This window comes from Leptopilina boulardi, unplaced genomic scaffold, assembly GCF_019393585.1.
Source record: "Leptopilina boulardi isolate dan_hultmark-lab unplaced genomic scaffold, ZJU_Lbou_2.1 LbouV2_112, whole genome shotgun sequence".
Lineage (NCBI taxonomy): Eukaryota > Metazoa > Arthropoda > Insecta > Hymenoptera > Figitidae > Leptopilina > Leptopilina boulardi.
In genome coordinates, this window is record NW_026137655.1 from 1,412,850 (window position 1) to 1,438,105 (window position 25,256).

General features: G+C 24.7%; 4 protein-coding genes across 6 annotated transcripts in view; 2 read left to right on the forward strand and 2 right to left on the reverse strand.

The window, feature by feature from the left end:
* Window positions 1-2,602, forward strand: part of LOC127280156 (voltage-dependent calcium channel gamma-7 subunit) — a 33,604-nt gene extending 31,002 nt beyond the window's left edge. Inside the window, exons 8-11 of the mRNA XM_051303023.1 lie at window positions 221-376; window positions 894-1,103; window positions 1,296-1,456; window positions 1,799-2,602. Of these exons, the coding sequence (XP_051158980.1) occupies window positions 221-376; window positions 894-1,103; window positions 1,296-1,445 (516 nt within the window). The 3' untranslated portion in view covers window positions 1,446-1,456; window positions 1,799-2,602. The remainder of the gene's footprint in view (window positions 1-220; window positions 377-893; window positions 1,104-1,295; window positions 1,457-1,798) is intronic.
* The window catches only part of LOC127280130 (uncharacterized), a 93,194-nt gene that overhangs the window by 51,653 nt on the left and 16,285 nt on the right, over window positions 1-25,256 (reverse strand). The gene's annotated exons all lie outside the window — the stretch shown is intronic.
* LOC127280171 (uncharacterized) lies at window positions 3,212-21,258 on the reverse strand. 3 transcript variants are annotated; one of them, XM_051303057.1, is made up of 7 exons: window positions 18,879-19,369; window positions 16,969-17,134; window positions 10,169-10,713; window positions 8,466-8,712; window positions 6,228-6,305; window positions 5,183-5,320; window positions 3,212-4,798 (listed from the first exon to the last, which is right to left on the reverse strand). In XM_051303057.1, exons 3-7 carry the CDS (start codon window positions 10,199-10,201, stop codon window positions 4,548-4,550), a joined length of 747 nt encoding a protein of 248 aa, XP_051159014.1. In that variant the 5' UTR covers window positions 10,202-10,713; window positions 16,969-17,134; window positions 18,879-19,369; the 3' UTR covers window positions 3,212-4,547. The 3 variants fall into 3 exon arrangements, with proteins under 3 accessions (XP_051159014.1, XP_051159022.1, XP_051159004.1); XM_051303065.1 differs by lacking the exons at window positions 16,969-17,134; window positions 18,879-19,369 and adding an exon at window positions 21,071-21,258; XM_051303047.1 differs by lacking the exon at window positions 16,969-17,134.
* LOC127280123 (protein lines) lies at window positions 21,621-24,769 on the forward strand. The gene is made up of 2 exons (XM_051302963.1): window positions 21,621-22,327; window positions 22,858-24,769. The coding sequence occupies exon 2, from the start codon at window positions 22,971-22,973 to the stop codon at window positions 24,735-24,737; it is 1,767 nt and encodes a 588-aa protein (XP_051158920.1). The 5' UTR covers window positions 21,621-22,327; window positions 22,858-22,970; the 3' UTR covers window positions 24,738-24,769.

Below are 25,256 nucleotides of genomic sequence, written 5' to 3' on the forward strand. Positions count from 1 at the left end.
TCAGTAGATCTTTGATTGAAAATCAAATTAGTAATATTTTTATAAAATTAATTTAATAATATATTGACAAAAAAATTTATTAATATTTAATTATTATTTTATTTTTTTACCTATTTTATTATTTTTCAATTTTTAGTATAAAATCGTCATTTATTGGTAATTAAAATTTTTTATTTGCGAATGGAAAAAATATATTGATTTTCTTTTTTTTTATTCAAAGGGACCACCTTTTAGCTACAAGTACGGTTTCTCATTTTTACTCTACGTTAGTGGATTCGTCACAACGGAAGTAGCTGGAACATCTGCTATATTTCTATACATTTCCTGGCATCAGCGAGAGCTCGTGAATGACAACTCGAGGCGTAAAAATTACGCGGTTAGTAAAATAAAAAGCCACCGAGGATTTTTTTTCCTTTTTTTTAATAATGAAAGAAAAAAAAGTTTCTTTTTCAATACAAAATTTTTTTAGAAAAACATTTTTTTAATAAATATTTTTTTAATAAACAATTGTTTTGATAAACAATTGTATTTAATTAAAAGAATAATTTCTGTATGACAAAAGATACAAGTTTAAAATATACACTGAAAAAAAAAATTTATTTGGTTCAAATACTCGATTACTTGACTCAAATAAATATTTATTTGTATCAAATAATTATTTGAGACAATTAAATGGTATTTGTTTCAAATACAGAAATTATTGGTTCTAAATACAATTTATTTAATTCAAATAAAAATTATTTGGTTCAAGTAAATATTTATTTAATAATAGTCAAGCAATTGAGTATTTGTGTCAAATAAATTTTTTTTTTCAGTGTATTCTTTTAAATATAGAAAAAAGTTGAAACAAAAATTTGATAAATCGATTAAAAATGTTTCGCTTTTATTTTTAGGGAGTTTATCATTTGGATAATCATCTTCAACATGGAAATTATCATAATCATGGACACACTGGATTTTTGTGTGAGAGACATCAAAAAAGGTATTTTTTTGGAAAAGATTCAGTGGATCAAGTTGATTTTGATGAATTTCTTCCACCACCACCAAGTGTTGATTATCATGAATACAGCAGAAATCTTCCTCGTGATCTTACAACACAAACGGTAAATACTTAATTAATAATAATTGATATAATTATTATTTCATTATGAAATACAATAAATTTTATTTTTTAAATAATTTTATTAATTATTGGCAAAAAAATAAAATAATGCAATTAATTAATTAATTAAACTGTCAATCACTGTGTTTTGTGTCATTATAGAGATTCAAGTGTCTCACTCAATTATTTTCAGGTCAGTACGACCGCAGATGTATTACAAGAGGAATATAGTCCAAGTGTTCATCATGAATTTGTAACATTCTCCCTCGAAGAACCTCTTCCGCCCATGCCAGTCAGATCGGAGTGGCCCCTTGACACTCTGAGAAGAACAACCCCCGTCTGATATAGTGTCAGGTAAAAGCCTTCAATTTATCTTCTTCATAATTCAAACCCTCTTTTTTCACATTTAATCCTCGCAACTTCAAATCTCCTTTCTCAATTATTCATATTATACATAATCAACTTTCAGAAAGAGGTAAAAAAAGGAAAAAAAAAATATTCTTTTTATTCATTCTCTTTTTTATCGAAATTTCCATTTTATTTATTTACTATAATACAGTAAAGAATCGTTAAAAAAAATTTTTATTTTTTAATCCAACAGAAATATTTTTTTTTAGAAAAATTCAATTGATTTTAAAACTCTCGGAGGGGAAAAATTTTTTTTTGGAAAATATAATAAATTTACAAAAATTACAGATACGCGAAGCTTATACAAGGCTTCGAGACAGACTCGAGCGACGAGCAAACTGAAGATGAAACTGAAATGCAGAACGAAGATAATTCAGCTCAACAGGAAAATTACGATTTTGATTCTGAAGAACGACAAAAACTCTGTGACCAGTGAATCAGTGTGACTAAAACTAAAAAATAGATTTCAAATCTAAGTGATTTAAAACTCGTATCGAGAAGAAAAAAAAAGACTGATTTTTTTAAAGAAAAAAAAATCTTTTAATAGAAATATCTATTATTTAAATATGAAAAAACAATTGGCCCATTAAAAAAAAGAGCCCGAAAGACTGAATCTGTTATTTGATACTAAAAAGTTATTTTTTAATAACTTCTGTTTTTCGTTTTTTTTTTTTTTTTTTGCTCACTTTTCTAAAGCAAAAAAAGAAAATAATAATAAAAATAAATTCAAAGTCCAATAATAAAATCTCGTTGGTTGGCCAAAGGCGAGTTCCGAAAATATTTTCAGATTAGCTCGATTTGCCAACATAAATAATACGAATATTCCAATTCGTTGGTCCACTTTATCAATGGCGAAAGTAAATCAAATTTTTAAATTACTTTTAGCTCAGAATTCAACTGAAAAAGTAATGTAGTATATATATAGTAAACATACGTTTACATGTTAAATGGAAATCAACAGTATTAAAAAATTGTTTATTAAAACTATTTCTCGTTTCAGGGAAAAAGTATTGCAACAATTAATAGTAATTTAGAATTTTTTTTTCAAAATAAATATATTATAATTTTATTAATTCCTCTTTTACATTTATCTTGAATTCATTTAGGTTTGTTTTCTCTATTTTGAATTTGAATAATAATTTATTTACTATTTATTACTTTTTCCAATAATAATTATTTATTTACCATTTTTTCCATTAATACTTTTTTTTCAATAATAATTAATCATTTATTATTTTTCAAAGATTAAAATCTTTGAATATGTTGCCAAAGACTTTAAAATGAAATTTGTAAATCAATTTTTTCAGAGTAATTATATATATATATAAATAAAATAAAGTGTAATTCACTTTTTTTATAAACGTAAGACTTGTTTAATACTGCCATGAAAATAAAAAAAAATACTCCTTTGTACATATATACACACACACAAATGAAAAATTGTCATACAAATTTTTCATAAACGGAAAAATAAAAATTGTACCTTGATATGATTTTCTTGATTCACTTTTCAATTTTTATTGTAATGAATGGAAATTGAAAAAACAAATTGATATTACAAAAATAGAGTTAAATTAAAATCCCAAATTTAATGAAAAAGAAAACTAAGAAGGAAGATTGTTTTAAAATAATATGAATAAAAAATTATTATATCAATTGGAATAATTTAAGATTTTTTATTTTTCGTTAAGTACTTATATAGAAATTCTTACAAAGTATTTCATGAAATAATTTATGTGAATTATCAAGTTATTATAAATAATTCATTTATAGTTTCTTATAATTCTTTTTTTTTCATCAGAGTCGTAAAAATAGTTAACAGCACAAATTGATAAATGAATATCAAAATGATTTAAACATTTTCAACACTTGCCGCTTTAAATTTAAAGCGAAGTTGTTTAAAATAAAATTGCAAATGTGCAATGAAAAATAAAATTTTTGTTTAAAAATTCAATATTAAAAATAAAAAAAAAATAGAAAAAATTTTATTTACTGAATTTAATTTTTTTTTAGATAATAAAATTTGAACAACCTGTGATAATGTGAAATTTGCGAGAATATTTTTTTGCAAATTGCTAAATAACATGTGAGGTAAAAAATATTTACTTCAGCTTAGTAATAATCGTAATATTTGAATAACGTCTAATAATTTTTTTTCTTTTGCGAAGGCTTATTAAGAATCACAATTTGTATGAATTTTTTTTCGGAAGTGAATGACTAGGAAATATTTTCTTATCGTTTATAACAATCCGAAAAAACGATGACTGGAAGGGACTAGTGATGACTAGAAATATACGTCGCAAAATTTTTAAGAGAAAGAGAGAGATAGAGATAGATACATTAAAATAGATAATATATCATCATGTTTTATGTATAAGGGATAAGAGAAATATTTTCGAGATTGATAAAAAGTATATCTATCATCTTACAATCTAGAAGAAGAATATGCTTCTAAAAAGATATTTTCGTGGCACTTTTTTCTCGCAGAAGAAAAAGGTAGCTGTGTCATTTTTTTTTTTTAGTTCTACGAGCAAAGTTGTTGGTTTTTGTTTAGAGAGAAAAAAAAACTAATGGCAGTTACAATTTCTTTATTTTTAAAAATTCGAAAACTAATAAAAAGAATTTTCAAATTAATTTTATTGTAAAATATTTTTTTTATGAATTTTACTCTAATATAAATATATTCTTAGTGAATTTTCGAGTTAATTTCATGGAAAAATAGATTTAGGATAAATTTTCTTTTTCTCGAAATACTTATTTTATGATAAAATATTTCCTCTATGAGGAAGTAAAATACATTTATCATAAATATATATTTGACAAAATATTGTCATATTAAAAAATAAAAATCCAACAACTTTACTTATTTTTCGAAGACGAAAGTGAGTATTTTGAAAAACCCAGGCTTAATTTTTTTTTTAAATCAAGCTTTTTCTGGTCCATTTGGTCTTTTTTCCTTTTCGCTGAGAGATAGTTAAATTTTTTAAATATGCATATAATATATGTTAAGAACATAATTATTATTATTATTATTATTTTATCGTCCTATGATAGTTGGTTCGTCAGCCATTGCTATTTCTTCAGTAGGCGCTTTATCTCTTTTTCGTTTTTTAGAAAAGAGCATAAAAGCACAACCCGACAGTAAATTAATTATAAAAACAAGCCACGCTAAAATCAAAGAGAAATCATATGATGTGGTTGAACCGTGGGGATGAATTTCTGGCATGAAATGTTTCTGAAACTCAATTGACGAGAGAAGCACTTGTATAACCACCATGACACAGGCACCTGTAAAAAAAAAAAGAAAAATTAATTTTTATTTCTTATATCCCCTCTGGCGATTATGAGAAAAAAAATTTAATTCCAAAAACAGAAAAGATTTTTTTTTAAAAAAGAAATTCTTATTGATTTGATTTATTTTTTATGAAAGAAATATTTTATAGAAATTTTAATCCAATTAAATTATTTTCCATATGAATTATTAATTATAATTATATACGACATTTTTCAATTAAAAAATTATTTTAAAAAATATTTTAATTGTGATAAAAATATAAAATACAAAATGTAATCTTGATAAAACGAATTAAAATTTAATTTTTCAATCTAATACGTATACGGTGACTATATATATAGATCGAGGTGTGATATTACATGAAACGCGTATTTTACCTGTAATAAAATGGATTCCGCCAGCTAATCGCTTGAACATGTAGCGTGGATTACGGAAGGTGTAGATGGAAAATCCGAAACCCATTATCATAATAAACATACTGATCACAGCAAATGAAACTTCCGTCCTCGAATAATCTATGCAGAGATTAAATTATTAATTAAAATTATATAATATCTATACATATATTATTATTTTTTATTTTATTATTTTTTTATCAATATTTTATTATTATATTATATTCTAATATTATAATAATATATAATATAATAATATAATAGTAAAATAATAATAATAAAAATAGTATAAGTATTATTATTGTTATTTTAAATTTTTTGTTTAATTAATTTCTTTTTTAAATTATAATTAAAATTAGAGTATTTTAAAAATTAATTTTCTTTTGAAAATACACACTTGTTGAATTTTGATATATTGTAAGCAACAAATAACAAACTATCTTCTTTAATAGACTATAAAGATTTTGGTAGTTGGACAGTGTACAAAATTTTGCACGTTGATCACTGACTTAATATATATATATATATACAGTATCAGTCGCTGACTTGTAAATTAATGAGCCCGAACGTGTAGGCCTTGTTCCAAAAATTTAATTACTCACCTGTATTATACAATTAAATGTTGCAATTGTCCGCAAATCTTTTGTTCTACATCCGAAAAAGTTGAAAAAAATTTACTTTTCAGTTTTAATTCTAATTTCAAAAAAAAAAAAATTTTCAAAAAACGTAATATTTATTTTAATATCAAATTTTTTTTCTATTTCAATTTTGATTTTTTATTTGTGAGACTAAAATTCAATTTTATTTTAATTTTCATGGTAATTATAATTTTTACCGTTTCTTTTCATATTTCTCTTTGTTTATATTATAAAACTTCATAATTAGTCAAATAAAAAGTAAAATTAAAAGAGAAAAATTAGATTACATATCAAGATTTTCATCTTAATCAACGTAACTTGCTTTCTTTTTCTTTTAACTTTTGCAATTCAATTATAAAGTTATAATTTTTTTGTTGTAAAATACTCACTTAGTACCGTGATATTCAGACCTGGATCTCTTCTTATTTCTCGTTCAGTTGGAAACATTTCTTGATGCTTGCACTCCCCTGAAAAAGCAGTTAATTTAAATTTCATTTATTTTACAATATTCCGCGAATGAAAAAGAGAAAGGAATTCATGACGACATTTTTCTATACTTGGAAATAAAGGAAAAATTTTTCCCTTACAGTAAATTTCAAACGAGGGGAAAAAAAAAGAAAGAGAAAAAGAATTGCATTGAAATATTAAAATGAAAATAATATGATAAACTTTAGACCCCCGAGAAAATAGATCCAAAAAGAAAAAATATTTTATAAATAATTTTCTATCAAACGTGACATAAAAAATTGATATAAATATTATATTTTTAATATTATTTATAATATAATAAAAAATAAAGGTAAACACTTTTTGTTGACCTGAAAAAAAAAATGTGTTGATCAAAACCGGAGACAACTGACCGCTCTCGTAATTTTTCGCAAAAGAATATTTACGGCCACCGCAAAACTTATAAAAGTAATGAAAACTTTAACCGTTCTCGCGCACATATACACTATGACGGGATTAGTTTTCGCTTCATGTTCTCGTCGAGTTGAAGATAAAAAAAAATTTTTTTTCATTATTCAATGGAGTCTCTGCAGGAAAATATGGCTTTATGTTATTCCATAAATTAAAAAAAAAAATTCTTCCGCCAGGCGTAGATAAAATTGTCTTCAATTAAATTTAACTTAGGAAATTACGAGGTATCTTAATTATATGACATACTTTCTCACCTCGTGAATAATATATTAAAAATTTTTCCAACCATATTTTTCTTCATATTAAAATTCTTTTTTCAATAATTATTTATACTTTATTTTTCAATTTTTATTATCACCATTTTTATTAATTATTTTTTTTTTTTATTTCGAAATATTTTTCTATAAAAAAAAAATTTGAATTAAAATATTATTTAGATATATATTTTAAATTATTTAAGAACAATTGTCATCAATTATGAAAAAAAAAATATATATAAAGCTGGAAATTTTGTGGTCAAAGAATACAAGAGACAGAAATAATAAAATTTTAACTTTTGCGAGTTAACTATATGTATAAATAATAGAGAGATTTTTCATCCCTTGTGGCGGAGTAAAAAAAAAATAATTGTTCGTTAGTTTCCACTAATCTGAGCTTAATTGGAGATTCAGTGGTGGCTGCTGTGCTTTAATTAAACCCACGCATTTTCCCCCCTCAATTTTCTGCATTCATTTTTATTATAGTTGAGCATTTTTTAAAAATTTCTTTTTTATTTAAATTTCTACTTGATGGTAATTTACATGTAATGCACGCGAGAAAATACGTGTATGTATATGTATATATATGTATAATAATACATGTGTGCAATATTACCCAGGCGTCAGTTTGCCAATGGAAGGCCTTTCTCTCACTCGGCACGTATATCTATCTGTCTTTCTCGTTTATTTCTGGACTGACATTTATTTTACACCAACCATTTCGACCCAAGCAAAAGCATACCGCCCCAGAGAGTCTGGTAAATTTCTAACAATTGAAAGTCACTAAGAGACGTCTAAGCATCGGGAGAAAAAAAAAGTCACAACTCAAGGCTCATATACACTCGTTCTTTATATGTCAAATTGAACATTATTTTATATAAAAACAATTTTTGAGACAAATAATACTGGATAATAAAATGAGAGTATAGTGGAAAAATATGAAATTTTATACATTTTTAAAAAATTTATTATTAAATATCTTATATTTTCAACTGAATAATTTTTATTTCTATATAATATACTCGTAACAATATGGCAAAAAAAATTTTTTTTTTAATTCTTACAAATGCCTGACGTATTTTTTTTTAAATTTCTATATTATTTTACCGTGATGTTTACAATAAAATGGATATTTTGAAAATTTGTATCCCTAAATACACCTTGAGGATAAAATCGATCTCAACGGATATAAAACTATTTATCTGACGTTCAAATGGTCGTTTACGTAAATGATGTTTAAACATTAGAGAAATGATGATTGATCGGATTTTCTTAGAATAAACTAATTTCATATTTCAAAGTGGAAATTCAATGAAAATCCAAATCCAAAGATAATTAAAAAAAAAAAATAATAATGAAATAATTATATATTATGATCATTAAAACTATATTAAATAGAGAAATATTTTTCTACGATTATAATTTTTATTTAAATGAGAAAAAAAAACTTACTTTTAGTATGCCATTCGACAAGAGTATTATTGAAGAGAATTTTGTATTTAATACAAGTTCTCCAAAGGCCAACATTTTTTTTTAAGAGTCGCCTATTTGGAAGTCCTCTGTCTTTCATTGGAAGTCCTTGATCATCGGGTGCTTCTACTGAAAACCAATGATCAGTTCCAATTGCCACTGCCCAAATGCAAATTGAAAGTCCAACAAGAATAGTACAAGCCAATAGAACTCGTCTCTCAAATACCACCTGAAATTTTCATCATTTACATTAAAAATATATTTTCCAAAAATTGTCAATTTTAATTATTTAATAAAAAAAAAATTTATTTTAATATTATTGTTATTTAAAGTGTAAAACTAAATTTGTTTTCCTCGAAGTTTGACCGCATAGTGAAAGAAATTAATTATAAATATATAGTACTATAAAGTCTTTTATGTTCTGGGGAAACTGTCAAACAGCAAAATTTTCATATATATGATAAGCTCTAAAATTTCGAAGTTTACTAACAGTTTATTTTAGCAATTTAGTTCAAAATAGATTATGTTTAGAATAATTTATTTTAGAATAGAATTGTTTCATGAATTGAAAAAAAAGTTATATTATTAAAGTTTGGAATAACAAATAATGAAGATTCAAAAATTTCTCTTTTTCAAAATTAATAATAATAAATAATAATATTTTATTTATTAATAGTTTCTATATTTTTTAAGAACTCTTTCAATTTCAAAGTTATTTTTTGCAAAATAAGAAAAAATTAATTTTTTTTTTTAAGATAAAATAAACAATTTTTTAGTGTTAATGAACTTTGACCAAGTTTTTGATTAAAGGTGAGATTATTCGACCCTAAATAATGATATTGAACGTAATATTTTCTTTATTATCGAGTGCCTGGAAGCTCTTCGATAATTATGTTATCGATAGTGGCGTTACTTTATACAACGAGGCTTTTGAGTGGTTGTAAAACTAATCGACAATCCATCAATATTTACACATATACATACAAACACATCTATCCATTGGCATATAAAAAGGTTATGGAATTTATAAAGGAGTGCATAGATGCAAAAATTATTAAATTTTCATACAATTCAATAAAACATAAATAATAAATTTAATACTTAATATATTAAATTTCCAATAATTCTTGTAATGGAATAAGTATTTTTTTAATATAAATGACAAAAAAAAATTTAGATAGATTTAAAAAATATTATTATTAATTATATATAATTAAGAATTTTTAATAAATTGAATTGTTCTCTATTATCTATAGTAATAACAATCAATTTTATCTCCTTCGAGGTTTCAATATCATATATTTTATTTTTAAGAAATATGAAAATTATTTTGTCGGAAAATCTAGATTAATGTCAGCACATCTATCTTTTTAGTTAAAAGTTTTATCTGTTTAGAATCCCCATGAGATAATTGAATAAATTTATCTTCAACATAAAACGGACACAAAATGTACAAATAATAATAAATTCTTGGTAATATTTCAAAAAAATAAGTAAATTACTAAAAAAAATTTTTTAATTATATTAATTAAAAATATAAAAATTGTAATTTTCAAAAAATAAAATCTTTTTCAGAATCAAAATTAAAGAATTTTAACTATTTAAAAATATAATATATGTTTTTGTTTTTGCTCTCGATGAAAAAAAAGGGTAAAATATCGAGTTTCTAAAAAAAAGATGCTTACTTGGTTGTAGAGTGCTTTCATTCGACTCGCCATTTTGTATACGATAAATTGTGAATTTTTTTTTTTATCACTGTGATAAAATATTTTTTTTTCTCCCCTTAATTCGACAAGTTTTTACGGATATGGCAGCTATTTTCTATACATATATGTCGATCAATATTATTTAATCCCTCTATTTGAGATTCAAGGACTAATGGGAGAGACACTTGTGAGCTATAAACAAATATTTTGCTTTTTTTTTTTATAAATATTGTTTCCTCTTAAGCAGCTTATTTCAAATGGCATCTAATCTACGTGTATCTATTATTTTCTCTCGCGCCGAAAAATCGGCGCGAATCAACAATAAATTTCTGAAGACTCTCGTCCAAAAATAATCGATTGATCTGCAGCCCATTTATAAACTTTCTCTTCATCAAATTTATATTGTTTTTTTTTTATATATAGAAAAAATATTCCACGTTTCTTTTCTTTTACTTTTTCTTTTTAAAGAAACAAACTTTTCATGATTATTTCTCCTCAACGTCCATCAAGTGCTCTTCAGGGATCTGAAATCATAAATGAAGAAGAATATCAATTAAGGGAATATTATTTTTAAAAAATATATTTTTAAATTATTTTTAAATTATTTAATAGAAAAAAAAAATTCAACTAAAAAAACGAAATTTTGAGTTTTCATCGTTGGATCAAATATAAAATATTTCTCGGAAACTTTTTGAATAAATTCATCCAATTCAAAAAGTTGTTTAATTCTCTGCGAAATGTAGTGGGTTACCAAAGAAGCTTTCTTAGCAAATTCAAATCCTGTATTAGTGAAGTTGACGGATTTCTCCCATGGTTCCTATATGAGATTATACAAATTCCTCGCTTATCTTGAGAAACTCCCTCAAGAACATGTTTTCACACATGTATATACATTTGGACATGAAATAGCGAACAAGGAAAATTTCTTCCTTTTTCCTCTCTTTCTGTATATATATATATAAATCATCCGGTATCTCGGATTTATTTCAAAAGGAAATAGAAAGCTTTTTTTCCAACTATAGAAAAGAAAATTGAGCTCCATAAGAATCTACTATGATGTCTTTGTCAAAAATTCCTGAACGGAAACAATGTCTAATCGATTTTTAAGAATTATATCGGTAATTGAAAAAAATCGGATATCCGGCACAGAAAAAAGTGAGTAAAACGAAATTCGTAAAATCCATTCCACAACTAAAAACAAAAAAAAAAAAGTCCTCTCTTTTGTGATTCGCTTGACAAAAGCTACTTTGAAAAGCTTTTCTTAATTAAATTTTACTTTTGTATAAACTTTGCAATTTATTTTGTAACTAATTACTGAAATTTTTTTTCCAAAAAAATAATTAATTAAAAATATTAAATTTATTCTAAAAATAAAAAAAATTCCTGTTGTCTTGAGTTTCTTTATCAATTTTTGACGATCATTCTAATTTATTATCGTCCTTGAGATTCTAATTAAATAATGAAACTTTTATCTGATTTAAATTGACCGATTTGATTTATATATTTATAAAATTGTTAATTTTTGTTCTAAATTATAAACGTTCTTGTATTTCAACGACTCGTTAGTAACTGTAAAGAGAGAAATGAGATAAGATCTTTTGAGAATTTATTTTTTGACCACTGTGATCGAGATTGGCAAGCAAGGCAAAGATGATGAGTTAAGCACTGTCATCTTTGACTGAAGTATGCTAAAGTAGACAAACAATGTGTCTCCTTGTCTTTCTTTGTGTGGCAAAGTATATTATAAAAGCGTATATACACACACAAAATCCCGGGTTTCTCTGGCTAAAATTCTTTAGCTATTTTATACTCACAAGTTGAAAATAAACGATTTTTATTACCGACAAAACTCTCTCACCCACACTTTGACTTAACTATGTAATATCAATTCTTCAACGCGATCATTAACCAACATTTCAGGAAGGAAACGCGTACGTAGCTTCGTAAAATTTATACTCAATATATTTAAACATCGAATTCTGAAGTGGATTTTCAATAATGATTTTTTTTTATTTATTATTACAAATTTAATTTATTGTAAAATTTTTACTTTTTGTTTTTTTTTATTTTTTATTTCAACATCGAATTCTGATAATAATTATAATAATTTTTTTCATTTATTATTATAAATTTTATTTAATTTATTGTAAAATAATATTTTTCACTGATTAAAAATATTTGTTTTTGTTTTTATTATTATTTTAAGCCTGGAAGCTTATTCATGACTATAAATAACTTTTTTTTTAAATTTTAAGACAAACCACTTGTGAAGTGAAAAAAATTTTATTTGATTCAGATAATCGATTACTATCAAGTAAATATTTACTTGAACCAAATAATTTTTATTTGAATTAAATAAACTGTATTTAAAACAATAATTAATTTGAAGCAATAGTTTCTTTACTTAAAACAAATACCATTCTATTTTGTCTCAAAAAATAATTATTTTAAAAAAATATTATTTTAAAAAAATATTATTATTTAATAAAAATTATTATTTAATACAAATAATAATTATTTAATGCAAATAAATATTTATTTGACAATAATCAACCGATTATTTGACTCAAATAAATTTTTTTTTCCACTGCAGGCTGTAAATTTAAATTATTAAAAAATAAGAATTTTTTTTATAAGAAAATTATAGTTAATAAAATAAACAAAAGTAGAGAAAAAATTCTTAAATAAAAAAATATTTCTCTCAAAAAAATTTTGTACATATTGAGCAATAAATTTTGTGTAGAACTCGGCCAAGAACAATGAGCCGTTAAATAATATTCAGCTATGACAAGTCTGATATATTTATTTTTCACTTCTCATCATAATAATGTCAATCATAATTCTTTTGACGTGGGTTTCAAAAATGATACAGCGGTAATTTTGTGTGCAATTTGAATTTTTGGACGATATATGTATTATCATTATATATGATGACCACACACTATTGTTAAAATAGAAACGCAAGACGATGTTATTGTCTGTATTGGATCATTGCTAATGTAATTTAGTACAATAGGTTGTGATCCTTGACCACAAATTGACTCTTTAAAGTTTGCCAAATATTTTTTTTTTAGCTAAAAAAAAAAAAATTTCAACAAAAATAAAATCAAAGGTAAAATTTATAAAAAATTTTCAATTAACGTGAAAAAATTCAACAATTATGGGAACCAAAAATAAAGCAAAATTCTCATTTCCTTCCTTTTTGTGTTTCTCTGAAAAAATAATATTTTTATTTTAAAAAAAAACTAAATCTGAAAAATATTTTTAAATGAAAATCTTTTTTCCTTAATGGAAAATTTCTCATTGAACTGATATTTAATCGCTTTCATAGAGAAAGAAAACATTTGTCAGAAATAGTTATGATTTAAATGAAAATCAATATAGCCCACGTATTTATTTTCTTTAATATATTTTTATATTATAAAAAATAATAGAACACTTTTATAAATACTTTATTTTTAAATCAATTAGTCTCGATTGCTTCATCCTGATGATGATCTTTCATTTCAAATAAAGCGTGTATATTTTTTTTTTATTTCACGTCAACGACTTTTATAAATAGCAATAATAATTGACAATAAAAGTTAATATAAATTTAAAATAAAAAAAAGCCATTAACTTTTAAGTATAAAAATCCATTATATTTTTAGTATAAAATTTTACAAAAAAAATATTTTTTTTCAAAAAATAATTTTGATTTTTATACCAGAAATGTTTTTGTACTTTTTATATTTTTTTCAAAATAATTTTTATTTGTTGTTTTTATTTTACCATTTATTTTTATATTATGATTAAGGATTGTGAATAATAAATATAATATTTATTTAAAAAAAAAATAATAAATTGAAAATGAATCACTTGCAACATTTAATCAGTAAAGTGCCGATAAAAAAAAGAAATTTGCAAGATTGTACAGTTTGATTTGAGAATATATTTAGCAAAAAAATATTGATTCGAAGCTATTATAGTCTCTGAATTGAAATGTATTGTGTTGTGATATTGTTTCTATACAGTTTCTGGTTATAAAGCAGATAAATTGTATATAATTTCATTTCCCTTCAATCTGTTTGCAATATGAATGTTATAAACCTGACTAGTACCTATTATACATCGAATTTCACGTTCGGTTTATTACAGAAATAATTTTTTCATTTTTTTCACAATTTTAATTTTTAAATTTTCAAATTGTCATATACAAATAATGGAAAAAAAATGTTTATCAATAAATTATTTTTCTTAAAAATATAAGCGCCATTATTTATTTTTCCGGTACAGCAATTAACTTCACAAGTCAATTAATAAGAATAGTATATAAAAAGAGAGGAAATGCCCGCATTTCAAATCCCTTGAAACTTTTATCTTTTCCGTTCAATGTACACAAGCAAATTAAAACTTTTTAAATGCTCTTTTTACCCTCGGACTGCTGTGTCTGTTCAAATATTTTCCTTTTTCCACCCCTCAAATAGAGCACACTGTGTTTATTGCCAGTTGATCAAAATAAATTAATTAACTTTAATCAAATAATAATATTTTTTTAATATTACATCAATATTTTTCAAATTATTATATCAAAAAATAATATTTAAAAAAATAATAATAATTTTTCGAAAATTTTGAATGAAATTAATTTTGAATTATTTCAATTGTAATTATAATTTTGTCAATATATAATAAATACATAATTATTTGTTGAATATAAGAAACTATAAATACAATTTGATGGGGAATTAACTATTATAACTTTTGCCATGAAACTATAATCGTAAATGTTTGAAATTATTTGTGGTAAAACATTAATGGGTACATTGCAACAGTTTTCATTGCATCTAAATTAAGCTTAAGCCTTGTATAATTTACCAATCTACATATATTTCTTGTGAAAATTTTGTAATCCTTCAAACCAGAAAATCAATTCACTAAATTGAACTATTATTGTAGATGGAATTTAATCCTTTTCAATCAAGATTTTCAATAATAATTTTAGAACAAAAGACGATTATAAACGTCAGAAAAACTGCAATTATATTTTATTACAATAATTCACTATTATTATATAATATTAATTTTAAAAAAATAAATTAATAATTATTAAATTATAATAAATAAATAAATAAATGAATAAATAATAATAATAATAATAATAAATAGGTAAAATAAGAAATAATCTCGAAATCTTATCAACTTATTTTAAATCACACTAAGAAGTGCGAATTCTGTAACCGAAGTATTTTCATCTCAGCGTAACGATTACGTGTTAAGATATTTTTGTTCAGTTCAATGTCTCCTAATTAAATAATTATTAAAGTAATATTAATTTAAAATATTCATATTATTTATTAATTAGCCAAGAGGAATTATTATTTTTTCCTCTATAAAATTAATTGAGAAAATTAATTATAATTCTAATTATAATTTCTAATCTTCTACTATATAATTAATTATAATTTATTTGTCTATAAACAAATAATTATTGAAAATAAAAATGTCTAGAAAAAAATTTTTTAATTCGAAATCATAAATTTGATACTCTCGAACGAAATAAATATTAAAAAACAAAATTGTCTATTGAAGAAATAAATTATAATTTCCGCGTATATAATGTTTAATCGAGTATTGCGGGATGTCGAGATAATTTTCTTTATGAACATCATAGAAAATGAAAGACGCAAATATATTGAAGAGACGAGAAAAGCCAACATAGTTTGAAATTTATGAACGAAGTTAAACGATGTACGTCAATTTCCTTTTCATCTATCTATCTATCTGTCTATATTCCTCGAACACACAACTATTTTCACAGCAATTCAATGTGCTTTTTAACGAGAATTTCATCCGTTTTAGAATTGCGTTCTAAATCAAAATCTTCAATTTTTTTTTTTGTATCAACAAAAAAAAAAGAAAGCTTTATTTGAAATCTAGTCTCAGCTCACGTTTCATAGGAGAGAACCTTGGGCCCCCTCTTTTTTTTCCCAAGATCAATTTACGAGGGGATTCATATCCATTCAATAGCAATTTTCCTTTATGATATGTTTCACACATCTATTATAAATGGGTTTATTTTCACCATTTTAAAATAGAGAAGAAAAAACTAATATTTGAATATATAACCATTTTTTGCCCACGCATGTAAAATTCGTATTTTTTCAAAAGAGAAATAAAAAAAAATTGATGTTAAAACTCAATTGTCGAGATATCCAATTTTCCCTATAAAAAATATCTATCGAAAAGTTTGTGAAACTCATTTATTTATTGTCTGGTAAAATTTCAATTTTATTGGAAAATTAATTATATTCTTCAATTTATATGAAAATTTTATGACACTTTTTTTCTATATTGGAAAAATTGTTGTTTTTTTTTTATTTAAAATTTTGTAATTAATTTTCTTTTAATTAACATTTTATAAATATATCGATTTCTTGTCAAATTTGCAAAAAAAAAAAATGTCTCACAAAATAAAGAGTTTTGTAAAATTTTACAAAAAAAAAAGAAAAAGAAATAAATCAAATAAAACAATAATTTATGAAATATTTAGATTTTCAAAAAAAGAATATAAAAATATTTTATATGATTGTTCCATTTAATCTGATACATTGTATAAAATGTATAACACATTAATAAGAAAACTATAGTTTATGCATATTTAAAAAAACTTATAGTCAATTGAAAAGAAACTTATTTTTTTCTAATAACCAAGTTTGAGAGTAATGTGAGTCAAGGATTTTTATACTATCAAGTTATTCTATTTAAATTGAAAGGGAAGCTAAATTAGCAAAATTTACCTTTATTTCTAAATTTGATTATTTCAGGAATTTCAACCATGTTCGATAATCTAAAGCCAATACAGATGTTTTTATTCAAATGCCAAACTGATATTTGCATTTAGGCCACTTTAGTATATCATAGAATATAATCGCAGGCTATTTTTAAATATATCGAAATATTTGTCTGTAACAGAAAAAAAATAATTCATTGATCAATTAAAATTTTCCCCATTTTAATAACAAATTTTTTTTTTAATTTAGGAAAATTTTATTTAGATTCAGAAGAATGTTTTTGTATGGAGAAATTGAAAAAAAGATATTTCTTAATTTTTTTTTTTTGCAATTTTCTGAAATACCATAACTTAAGAAGAATATTATATTCCAAACAGCTCGCGATTCTGAGGCATTTTCAATATAATAATAATTGAGTGCATTCCCAGATCCTTGAGTACGTGCTAGTTTTATGAAATATATATATCGTAATGAGAGAAATTTCTAGAGTCGCAATAGCTTTAATAATAAGGGAAGATCATCATCTTTTTCGATGACTGCATACAAATTCTAAAAATCCTTTCAAATTTTTATATTCACCGAAAAAAGATATCTCAATACTAAAAAATAAATAAATAATAAAATACTAATAAAATAAAACTAATTATAAATTGAAAATGGTAAAAAAAATTAAGAGTAAAGAATAATAAAAAAAAAATGATTTTAAAATAAAAATAATTACAATCTTACAAATCCATATATGATTAATAAGTTCTTTATCGATTTTATAGAAAATATAATTTTTCTCTGTGTTGTATTTTTCAATTTCGTTTTATATCAGGATTACTTTATTTAAGTCTGTAATCCAACTTTTAAGACGCTTTCTACGTTAACACTCGTAAAGTCTTTTAAATTGCCCTTCTACTACAACGGAAGTTTACTATATTTGTTCGGCTTAACAAGATTCTTTGCTCTATTTTCCTTATTTTCTAATTGCTTTTTCCACTACATTTATAAATGTTACGAATATAAATATTGAAAGTAATTTTCAATTGTAATTTATTTTTTTTCTTTCACTTTTCCAATAATAGAGAAAATTAAACTTTTCAATTATAATTTTTTTCCTACACTACTTCAATGAAGTGTATATCTTTTATGTTTAATTAATTCATTAAAAGGAATATTTATCTAGAGAAATTCTTAAAGAGCCTCTTTTTAAGCAATTAGATAATTAAGAGTCATTAATCCAAGAACATTATTATAAATGGCACAAACCCGAAAGAAAATTAATTAAAATGACTCATGTTTGCTTCTCCTCTTTATTCAAATTTCAAATAAAATCTTTTTTAGTTAAAAGAGAAAATAATTTTTTTTTCTTGCTATTATGTTTGTTTAATAAAACATTTTTTTTTAATTTTTCCCTTTTATAAAAGAATATTGATTTGTTGTTTACTTAAATTACATATTCTTTGTATAATAATAACGCAAGGGGTTTATCATATTTTATACAGTACATAAGCATAATTAATATCGTTACTTGTTGAATTTTGGCAAATATTATCATTGAAAGCAACAACATGTTTACACATTGTAGATAGTATGATCTTAATAATAAACAAAATAATAATGTAAATAGCTAAAAAAAATAGAAACAATTTTTTAATAATAGAAAAAAATTAATACTTTTACTGAAAAAAAATTAATATTAGAAAAAATAAGATTTTTTCGAAAATTCTATATCGATTATAAATTATTATACTCTATAATATTATTTATATTATTAAAAAAATTTATTTTTGTAGAAAAATATATTTTAAATTAAGTCCCATAACACATTAAATTTTCGTTCATTCTAATTTCGAAAATTATTTGCCAAAAAAATGTCTACATTTTTGAAATAATAATTGGAATTTTTAATGAAAATTTTATTAAATTACCTTTAAGTTGCCTAACTGACCTCTGCTAAAAAGTTCAAACGAATGCATTTTCTCTCTGGTTTTCCCTAACGAAATTAAAAAAAAAATTTTAAAGAAATAAAATTGTTAACTCAAATCTATTAGACAAATATAGATATAACACGGTTCGTTATTTTAGGCTGAAAATTTTGGAGTTCACAATCTCGTCAAAACTATATACACACAGACACGAGGAAGAAGAGAGAGAGAGATACTATAAAGCGTGTATATTTCTGGAGAAAGATCACGGTCGGTTATTTTATCACGTGCATTGCCAGTGAAAAAAAAATTTTTTCTTTTGAATTACAATTAACTCAAAATTGATCAGAAAAAAGGAAAGAAAGAAAAAGTTTCTTCAAACTTGTTTCAAACTATTTGAAACCAATAGTATATATACTGACAACAAAAGGCAAAAGTGAATCTGAGCGCGCGCTTTGCTCGAGATTCAGTCGTTTACTGAGAGGGAGTTTCCGCGGAAAAGAAAGAGAGAGAAAGACGGGCAACATAGTTGTGGGTGGGGGCAATTTGTGTAAGCGAGACAGACCAACGAGAGGGGTCATTGCATGCCAAATCGATCCATCTGTGTGTCGAAACAAGGCTGTATAGAGCATTTTGAAAAAAAATATTAAAAAAAAATTTTTTTTTAATATTTTAAAAAATATTTATCCAAAATATTTAAAAAAAAAAAAAAAAAAAAAAAACTTCTTTAAAAGGGTTGATGGCATAGCAATTTTCTAAAAAAAATATTTTTCAATTATTTAAACTATAATTATTATAAAAATTGTTTCGATTTTATTTTTTAAAAACCTTTTTTTTTTAAACTAAATATTTTCTAAAAATAAATAATTATTACGTTTTTATAACGTTATGAAAAAATGAGTAATATCTAAATCTTGCGGTTCGAGACAACTTTTTCTTTTTGGAGATTATGTCTAGATGTGCGCGCGGGAAAGAATAAATGCTCCCTCGAGGATGTTAAATGATGGTTTCAAATATCGATTTGGCTCCAAAGGTCAAAGAAGCAATTCGGTAAAAAAGATATACAAAAAAAAACATAGCTACGCACACTTTAGATTCCCCTCAGTATAAACTCGTTTGTCTTGTCCAAAAACCTATATCAGAAATTCTTTAAGACACAAGAAAGTTCTTTCTTTCTTTTTTGCTTTATCTGTCGTTTCTTTATTTTTACGTTTTTTTTTTTTGCTACTCTTTATAGCTTTTATGATTCTATAAAAGCTTCTCCTTCTTTCTCTCTCTCTCTCTTTCTCTATGTTCCAGATATGTGGTGTGTTACACATGGTAACACAATCTATAAGATTGTGACTTCACAAAATTTATAGGTGTCTTTTTCCTGGGCAATCAACCCTGTGCGTACTTCCGGTCGTTGACCCGAACGATCCGGCGCTAAGGAAACTAGATTGGCTTATAGTTGTGTATATATAGAGAACATACTGTATATACATCATCTTATTCATGTATTTTCAGAGTGAAAATTCCTGCAAACAACCAAGATTAATTATTATCTTTATTTCTTTTTCTATGTGGGTATTAAAAACAAGTAATGACAGCTCAATATTCATTAATATTATGTCAATGTCATTTTTCAATTATAATATATACGCGATATTTTATGTGAATTATTATTTTTCTTCAATATTATTATTATTTCATTTCAAAAAGCAATCCATATTCATTAATTTCATGTCAATGTTATATATATGCAATAAATTACTATTTCCATTCTTTCAAATTAATTCTATTTTTAATGATAAAACATCGCAAAATTGAACCATCAATTTATAATCTGCAAAATATTGCGATGACACAATTTTTTATCAATTGTCAATATTTTTGAACTAGAGTTTTATTAAATTTTCAAGTAGAGAAAAAGAATAAAAAAGAAAAACATTTTATGATAACGATATTTGAAAATATTGAATTAATAATAATTATTATTAAATTATTATTATTATTAAAAAATACTATTCTTAAACGTATGTAAAAAAAGTTAAAAAAAATGACAAAACAAAGTTGTGTGCAATTTTGAGGTTATTGATACTTCAAAAATAACAACAATTGCAATATATATAATATATTAAATTTCTTACTAAATTTTCAACTTTCTTAACTAAATTAATTAATAAAATTTTAAAATGACAATATTAAGTACTCACCAAATACAAAAACAAAGATCTTGAATGCAAAATACAATTTGTAACCAAAAAATTTAGTTTACTAAAACTTTTTTTTTACTTCTTTATACTTTTTTTATCCTTCTCATAATTGCAATCACATGCTTTTATTACTTTCACTTAATTATATTTTTTCATGCTTCATAGCATATAGGATTAAATATAACAATACTCTTCTCTAATTAAGAAAACAAATATGTTTTGACAGTTTCGAACTTTAAACTAACCTAACGCAATGTTTAAAAAATTTGAAAAAGCAGCTTACCCTGCCATCTGTCGGCAATGTGGGGGAACTATTCTTACACTTTCATTCACAAGGTAACTTGACCGTAGTTTATTGAAATTACTCAATGGCGCTAGTTTCGATGCAATGTTGCCACATAAGCACTGTATTTTTAATTCTTTTTCATGAAATCGACTATTTTTATAATAGTAAACATATTAAAACATCATTTTTGAATATTTAATTAACAATAAAATTATTTAGAAATCAATTATTTAAGCGATTTCAATAATCCTAGTTTAGTGCGTTGTGGAATTTGCGAGGAGCAGCTACTGTGTTACGCAGCTCTGCATGATGCCGAACAAAAAATTAATGCATAACTCCAATAAATTTATGCCTATACAATTAGCAAAGTACTCTGAGCTAACTTTTAACTTATACTGTCATTTTGACTAAAGGATTTATCATTTTTCTGAAAATTTATCTCAATTTCACATTTTTACATAGTAGCAGTTACATTTGGCAACAAGGCAAACCTTTTCCCGTTGGCTGCTCAGTCACTTCCTAGTCAAAAGATTTTCTTCAATTACAAACAAAAAATAAATTTATTTCACTGAAAAAAATTGCAAGTTTTATCATAAATTCCATAAAGTTTGACACAAGTCTATTTTTCTTCGACAATTTTTTTGTTGTTAAAAGTTTTATCGTGAGTGTTATTTTTCTAATGGAAATTATATACCTGGCAACAGGCTAGTGAGCGTCATATTAGAGATTATTGTGGAATCTATGTTATAAAAATTTATTTCATCCCTTTGGGCATCTTAAAATATCATTTCATTGAAAGGAGAAAGTATATTTTTCAATATTGTGAGAAAAAAAAGAGTGTCTTCAACGGAATTTAATTATTGCATCAAGAGAAGGAGAATCTGATTGTCTTGCATACAACTGTGTTAATGAATATAAAAACCATGGATAAGAATTGGATTCATAAAATGACATATTCCACTGACATAGAGGTATTTATTGTAATATTATTTAAATGCTTGATAATTTATTAATAGTAGAGGGAAATTATTGTTATTGGAAAAATTAAATTACGATAGGGGATGTATTTTTTCTAAGAAACATGAAGATTAAATTATGGATAATGTAATTATTGACATTTACATCTTTTTCTTTTATAAAAAATTTATTAAATTTTTATGAAAAACTGGTTTTGAAATTATAGGTTATAAGTAAATATGATCAGTAATTAGAGATAATTGTTTATGACACTTGTTGCTCCGAAATGGGAATCGTTACGAAAACGTTTGTTTATAGAAAAAATTAAACTCATTTGCAAAATTGATCCCTTTTATTCGTTTTTACATAGATCTTAATGCTATGATAATTTAATGAATTATTTTAAAATTTATTTTTTACGTATTTTTACAATGTGCTTGACATTTAGAAAATTGGAAAAGTTTATTTTTTAATTGAAAAAGTATTAATAGTTTTTAATTTGTAATTAAGTTTGTAATTTTAATAGTTAGTATTTTTCTTTTAGGTGGGTAGCTGAAATTTGTGAGAAAAAGAATTGATAAATCGAAATAATTGTTTTTTTAAAATTAAAAATGGACAAAATGATAAGGGAATGATTATTCTGTTAATGAATCGCTGATGGTAGTTGGACGATTAAGTGAAACGATGGAGGAACCTGCGAAGAAAAAGCAACGTATCAACAATGAAGAAGAGGAAGATGATGCAATTACTGAAATTGAGAGGTTTCAAACAAGTTTACTCGCACAATGTTTGTGCAATATTCCCGAGAGTAGTTTACGTAAACCATTCACTGGAACGACTGTCGAGACGGCAAATGGTGAATATCGAACAACATTGCTCTCTGATTGGGAACCGGACAAAACACTTGAATTTATAAGTGCCTTACAATTATTGTTTGACGTTGCAATTAAACAGAGTACAAAACACATAATGTGTAGTCGTATTGCCGATGTTTGTGAGGCATTGGCACGTAATGAACATGGAATCATTGATCAAATAATCGATCTCTCTGGTACGTCGAATAAATTTATTTCATTTGCCGCGAGTCGTGCATTGGCATCATTTTTTATTGTCACAAAGGAGAATATTGAAGCTTCATGGCTTGATAGATTGACACAATCATTGTTAAATACACATTCACCGAGTCAAATGCTTTTTACATTGGACGTGGTGAAGAGGGTAGTTGAACACAGGGATGATAGACGACATCCTGTTGAGGATGCTGAAAATCCTGGTGTTCCTTTACATTGTAATATTGTACAACTTGATCCCGAATCGGAGGATTCAACAGCAGTGAAAGCAATGTGTGTGAAGGCATTGGAAACCAAATGGATTATTCTTGTATCGAAATTTGATACAATACTTGGCTCGTATACACCACAACATGAACCGGCGGTGATTATTTTCCTTGAACTTTGGGAATCAATTATATCAGTAAAGGCAAATCTCTCGGTGATTGATACAAAAATGTTCTTCTCACAATTGGATAATATGGTGATGCATTTGAATGTTAATGTTCCGGGTGTGATTTGGCGACATCTTCTTGGATTGTTCAATGAAGTTCTCTGTTATGGAAGTACCCTATCGCTGCAGGATATTCTACCTGATGAACCATGCTCATTGGCACATTTAATTGTTCGTGCAGTGAAAGATTGGAGACTTTTGGATGCTTTACCCTATCGTCAAGGATCGGGACGATTTGGTGGTGGTTCTGGCGATGGTGATCGGCCTCTATTGCAAAAAATTGTTCTACTTGTGCTGAAGAGTGTTGCTGTCACAGTTAAAGAGACACGAAGTGATTCAAGTGACTCGTCATTGGGTTCAGAAGCTGAGGATATTGATGCAGATATGGCGGTGATTGAGAGAAGTATACGCGAAGTATTGAGACAATTGGATCATTGTGTGAAGACGCTGTTGCCATTTCATCCGGAAATGCCATTATCGCAATGGGTCGTTCAGGTATTTAACGATCAAGATGATTTTCTCATTGAGGGAATGGTCTGTTGTTTGGATGTGGCTGTTGGATTATTTTATCGTGGTCCACCGCAAAATGATTTGGGACCAATGCTGAGACCAACTTTGACATTTATGCAATTTGTACGAGCAATATCGTATGATCCATCGGTATTAGTTGATTTATTAGTTGGTACGGAGACATGTTTTTTGCTTTATCTTCTTAGGTTTTTGAAATATATTAAGAGAAATTGGTCCGAATTTGTATCATGTTGCGGCGATGAATTGGACAATACAATGACAGTGCTTATTAGATTGAGATTAACGGTCGATAGGCTTGTTTCGAAAACACTTTTTCAATATAATATCAGTCCAATACTTCGTTTATTAGAAAAATGCGAATCACTTTACGAGGGGAATGTGGACAATTAATTTTGTCAAGACATTGCTTTATTCAAGGAATTCTCTGAGTTTCCTTTTTTTAAAAAAAAAAACTTCGTACGGGTAATATTTGAAAGTAAATGTCCCTTGAGATCAAAAATTTTCTTTATAATTACAAAATTTTAATTTAAAAATATATTGAACGCAAAATAAAATGCGTTATAATTTTTTAAATTAATATCTATTCAAAAAAAAATATAAAATTTAAATATTTGTAAATTTATAAAATTTGAATATTAGAAAAAAAATGCATCTCAAGGAACAAAGCTTTCAGAAAAATAATGTCAAAATTACAAACTAGAAATTTTGTATATAATTTATATTTCTTGTAAAGAACTATAGCCAAACGCTCAGCACTCGATAAACGTATAAATAATTGAATTTCAATTTAACGAAAATTAGATAATTTTTAATAATCAAGAGAAGTCATTGAGTCAAACTTGATAAATGCAAAGAGTGCAATAGATTTTAATTAATAAGATGATTGATTTCCCAGTGAATACGTTAGTA

What these genes read in the sequence shown, in the direction of transcription:
- LOC127280171 (XM_051303065.1), bottom strand. Translation starts at nt 10,201, where the DNA reads ATGGCGAGTCGAATGAAAGCACTCTACAACCAA. An exon ending in TCTGAATATCACGGTACTAA is followed by an intron (nt 5,321 to 6,227) that starts GTGAGTATTTTA and finishes ATCTCTGCATAG; the next exon opens with ATTATTCGAGGACGGAAGTT. An exon ending in CGGAATCCATTTTATTACAG is followed by an intron (nt 4,799 to 5,182) that starts GTAAAATACGCG and finishes TTTTTTTTACAG; the next exon opens with GTGCCTGTGTCATGGTGGTT.
- LOC127280123 (XM_051302963.1), top strand. Translation starts at nt 22,971, where the DNA reads ATGGTAGTTGGACGATTAAGTGAAACGATGGAGGAACCTGCGAAGAAA.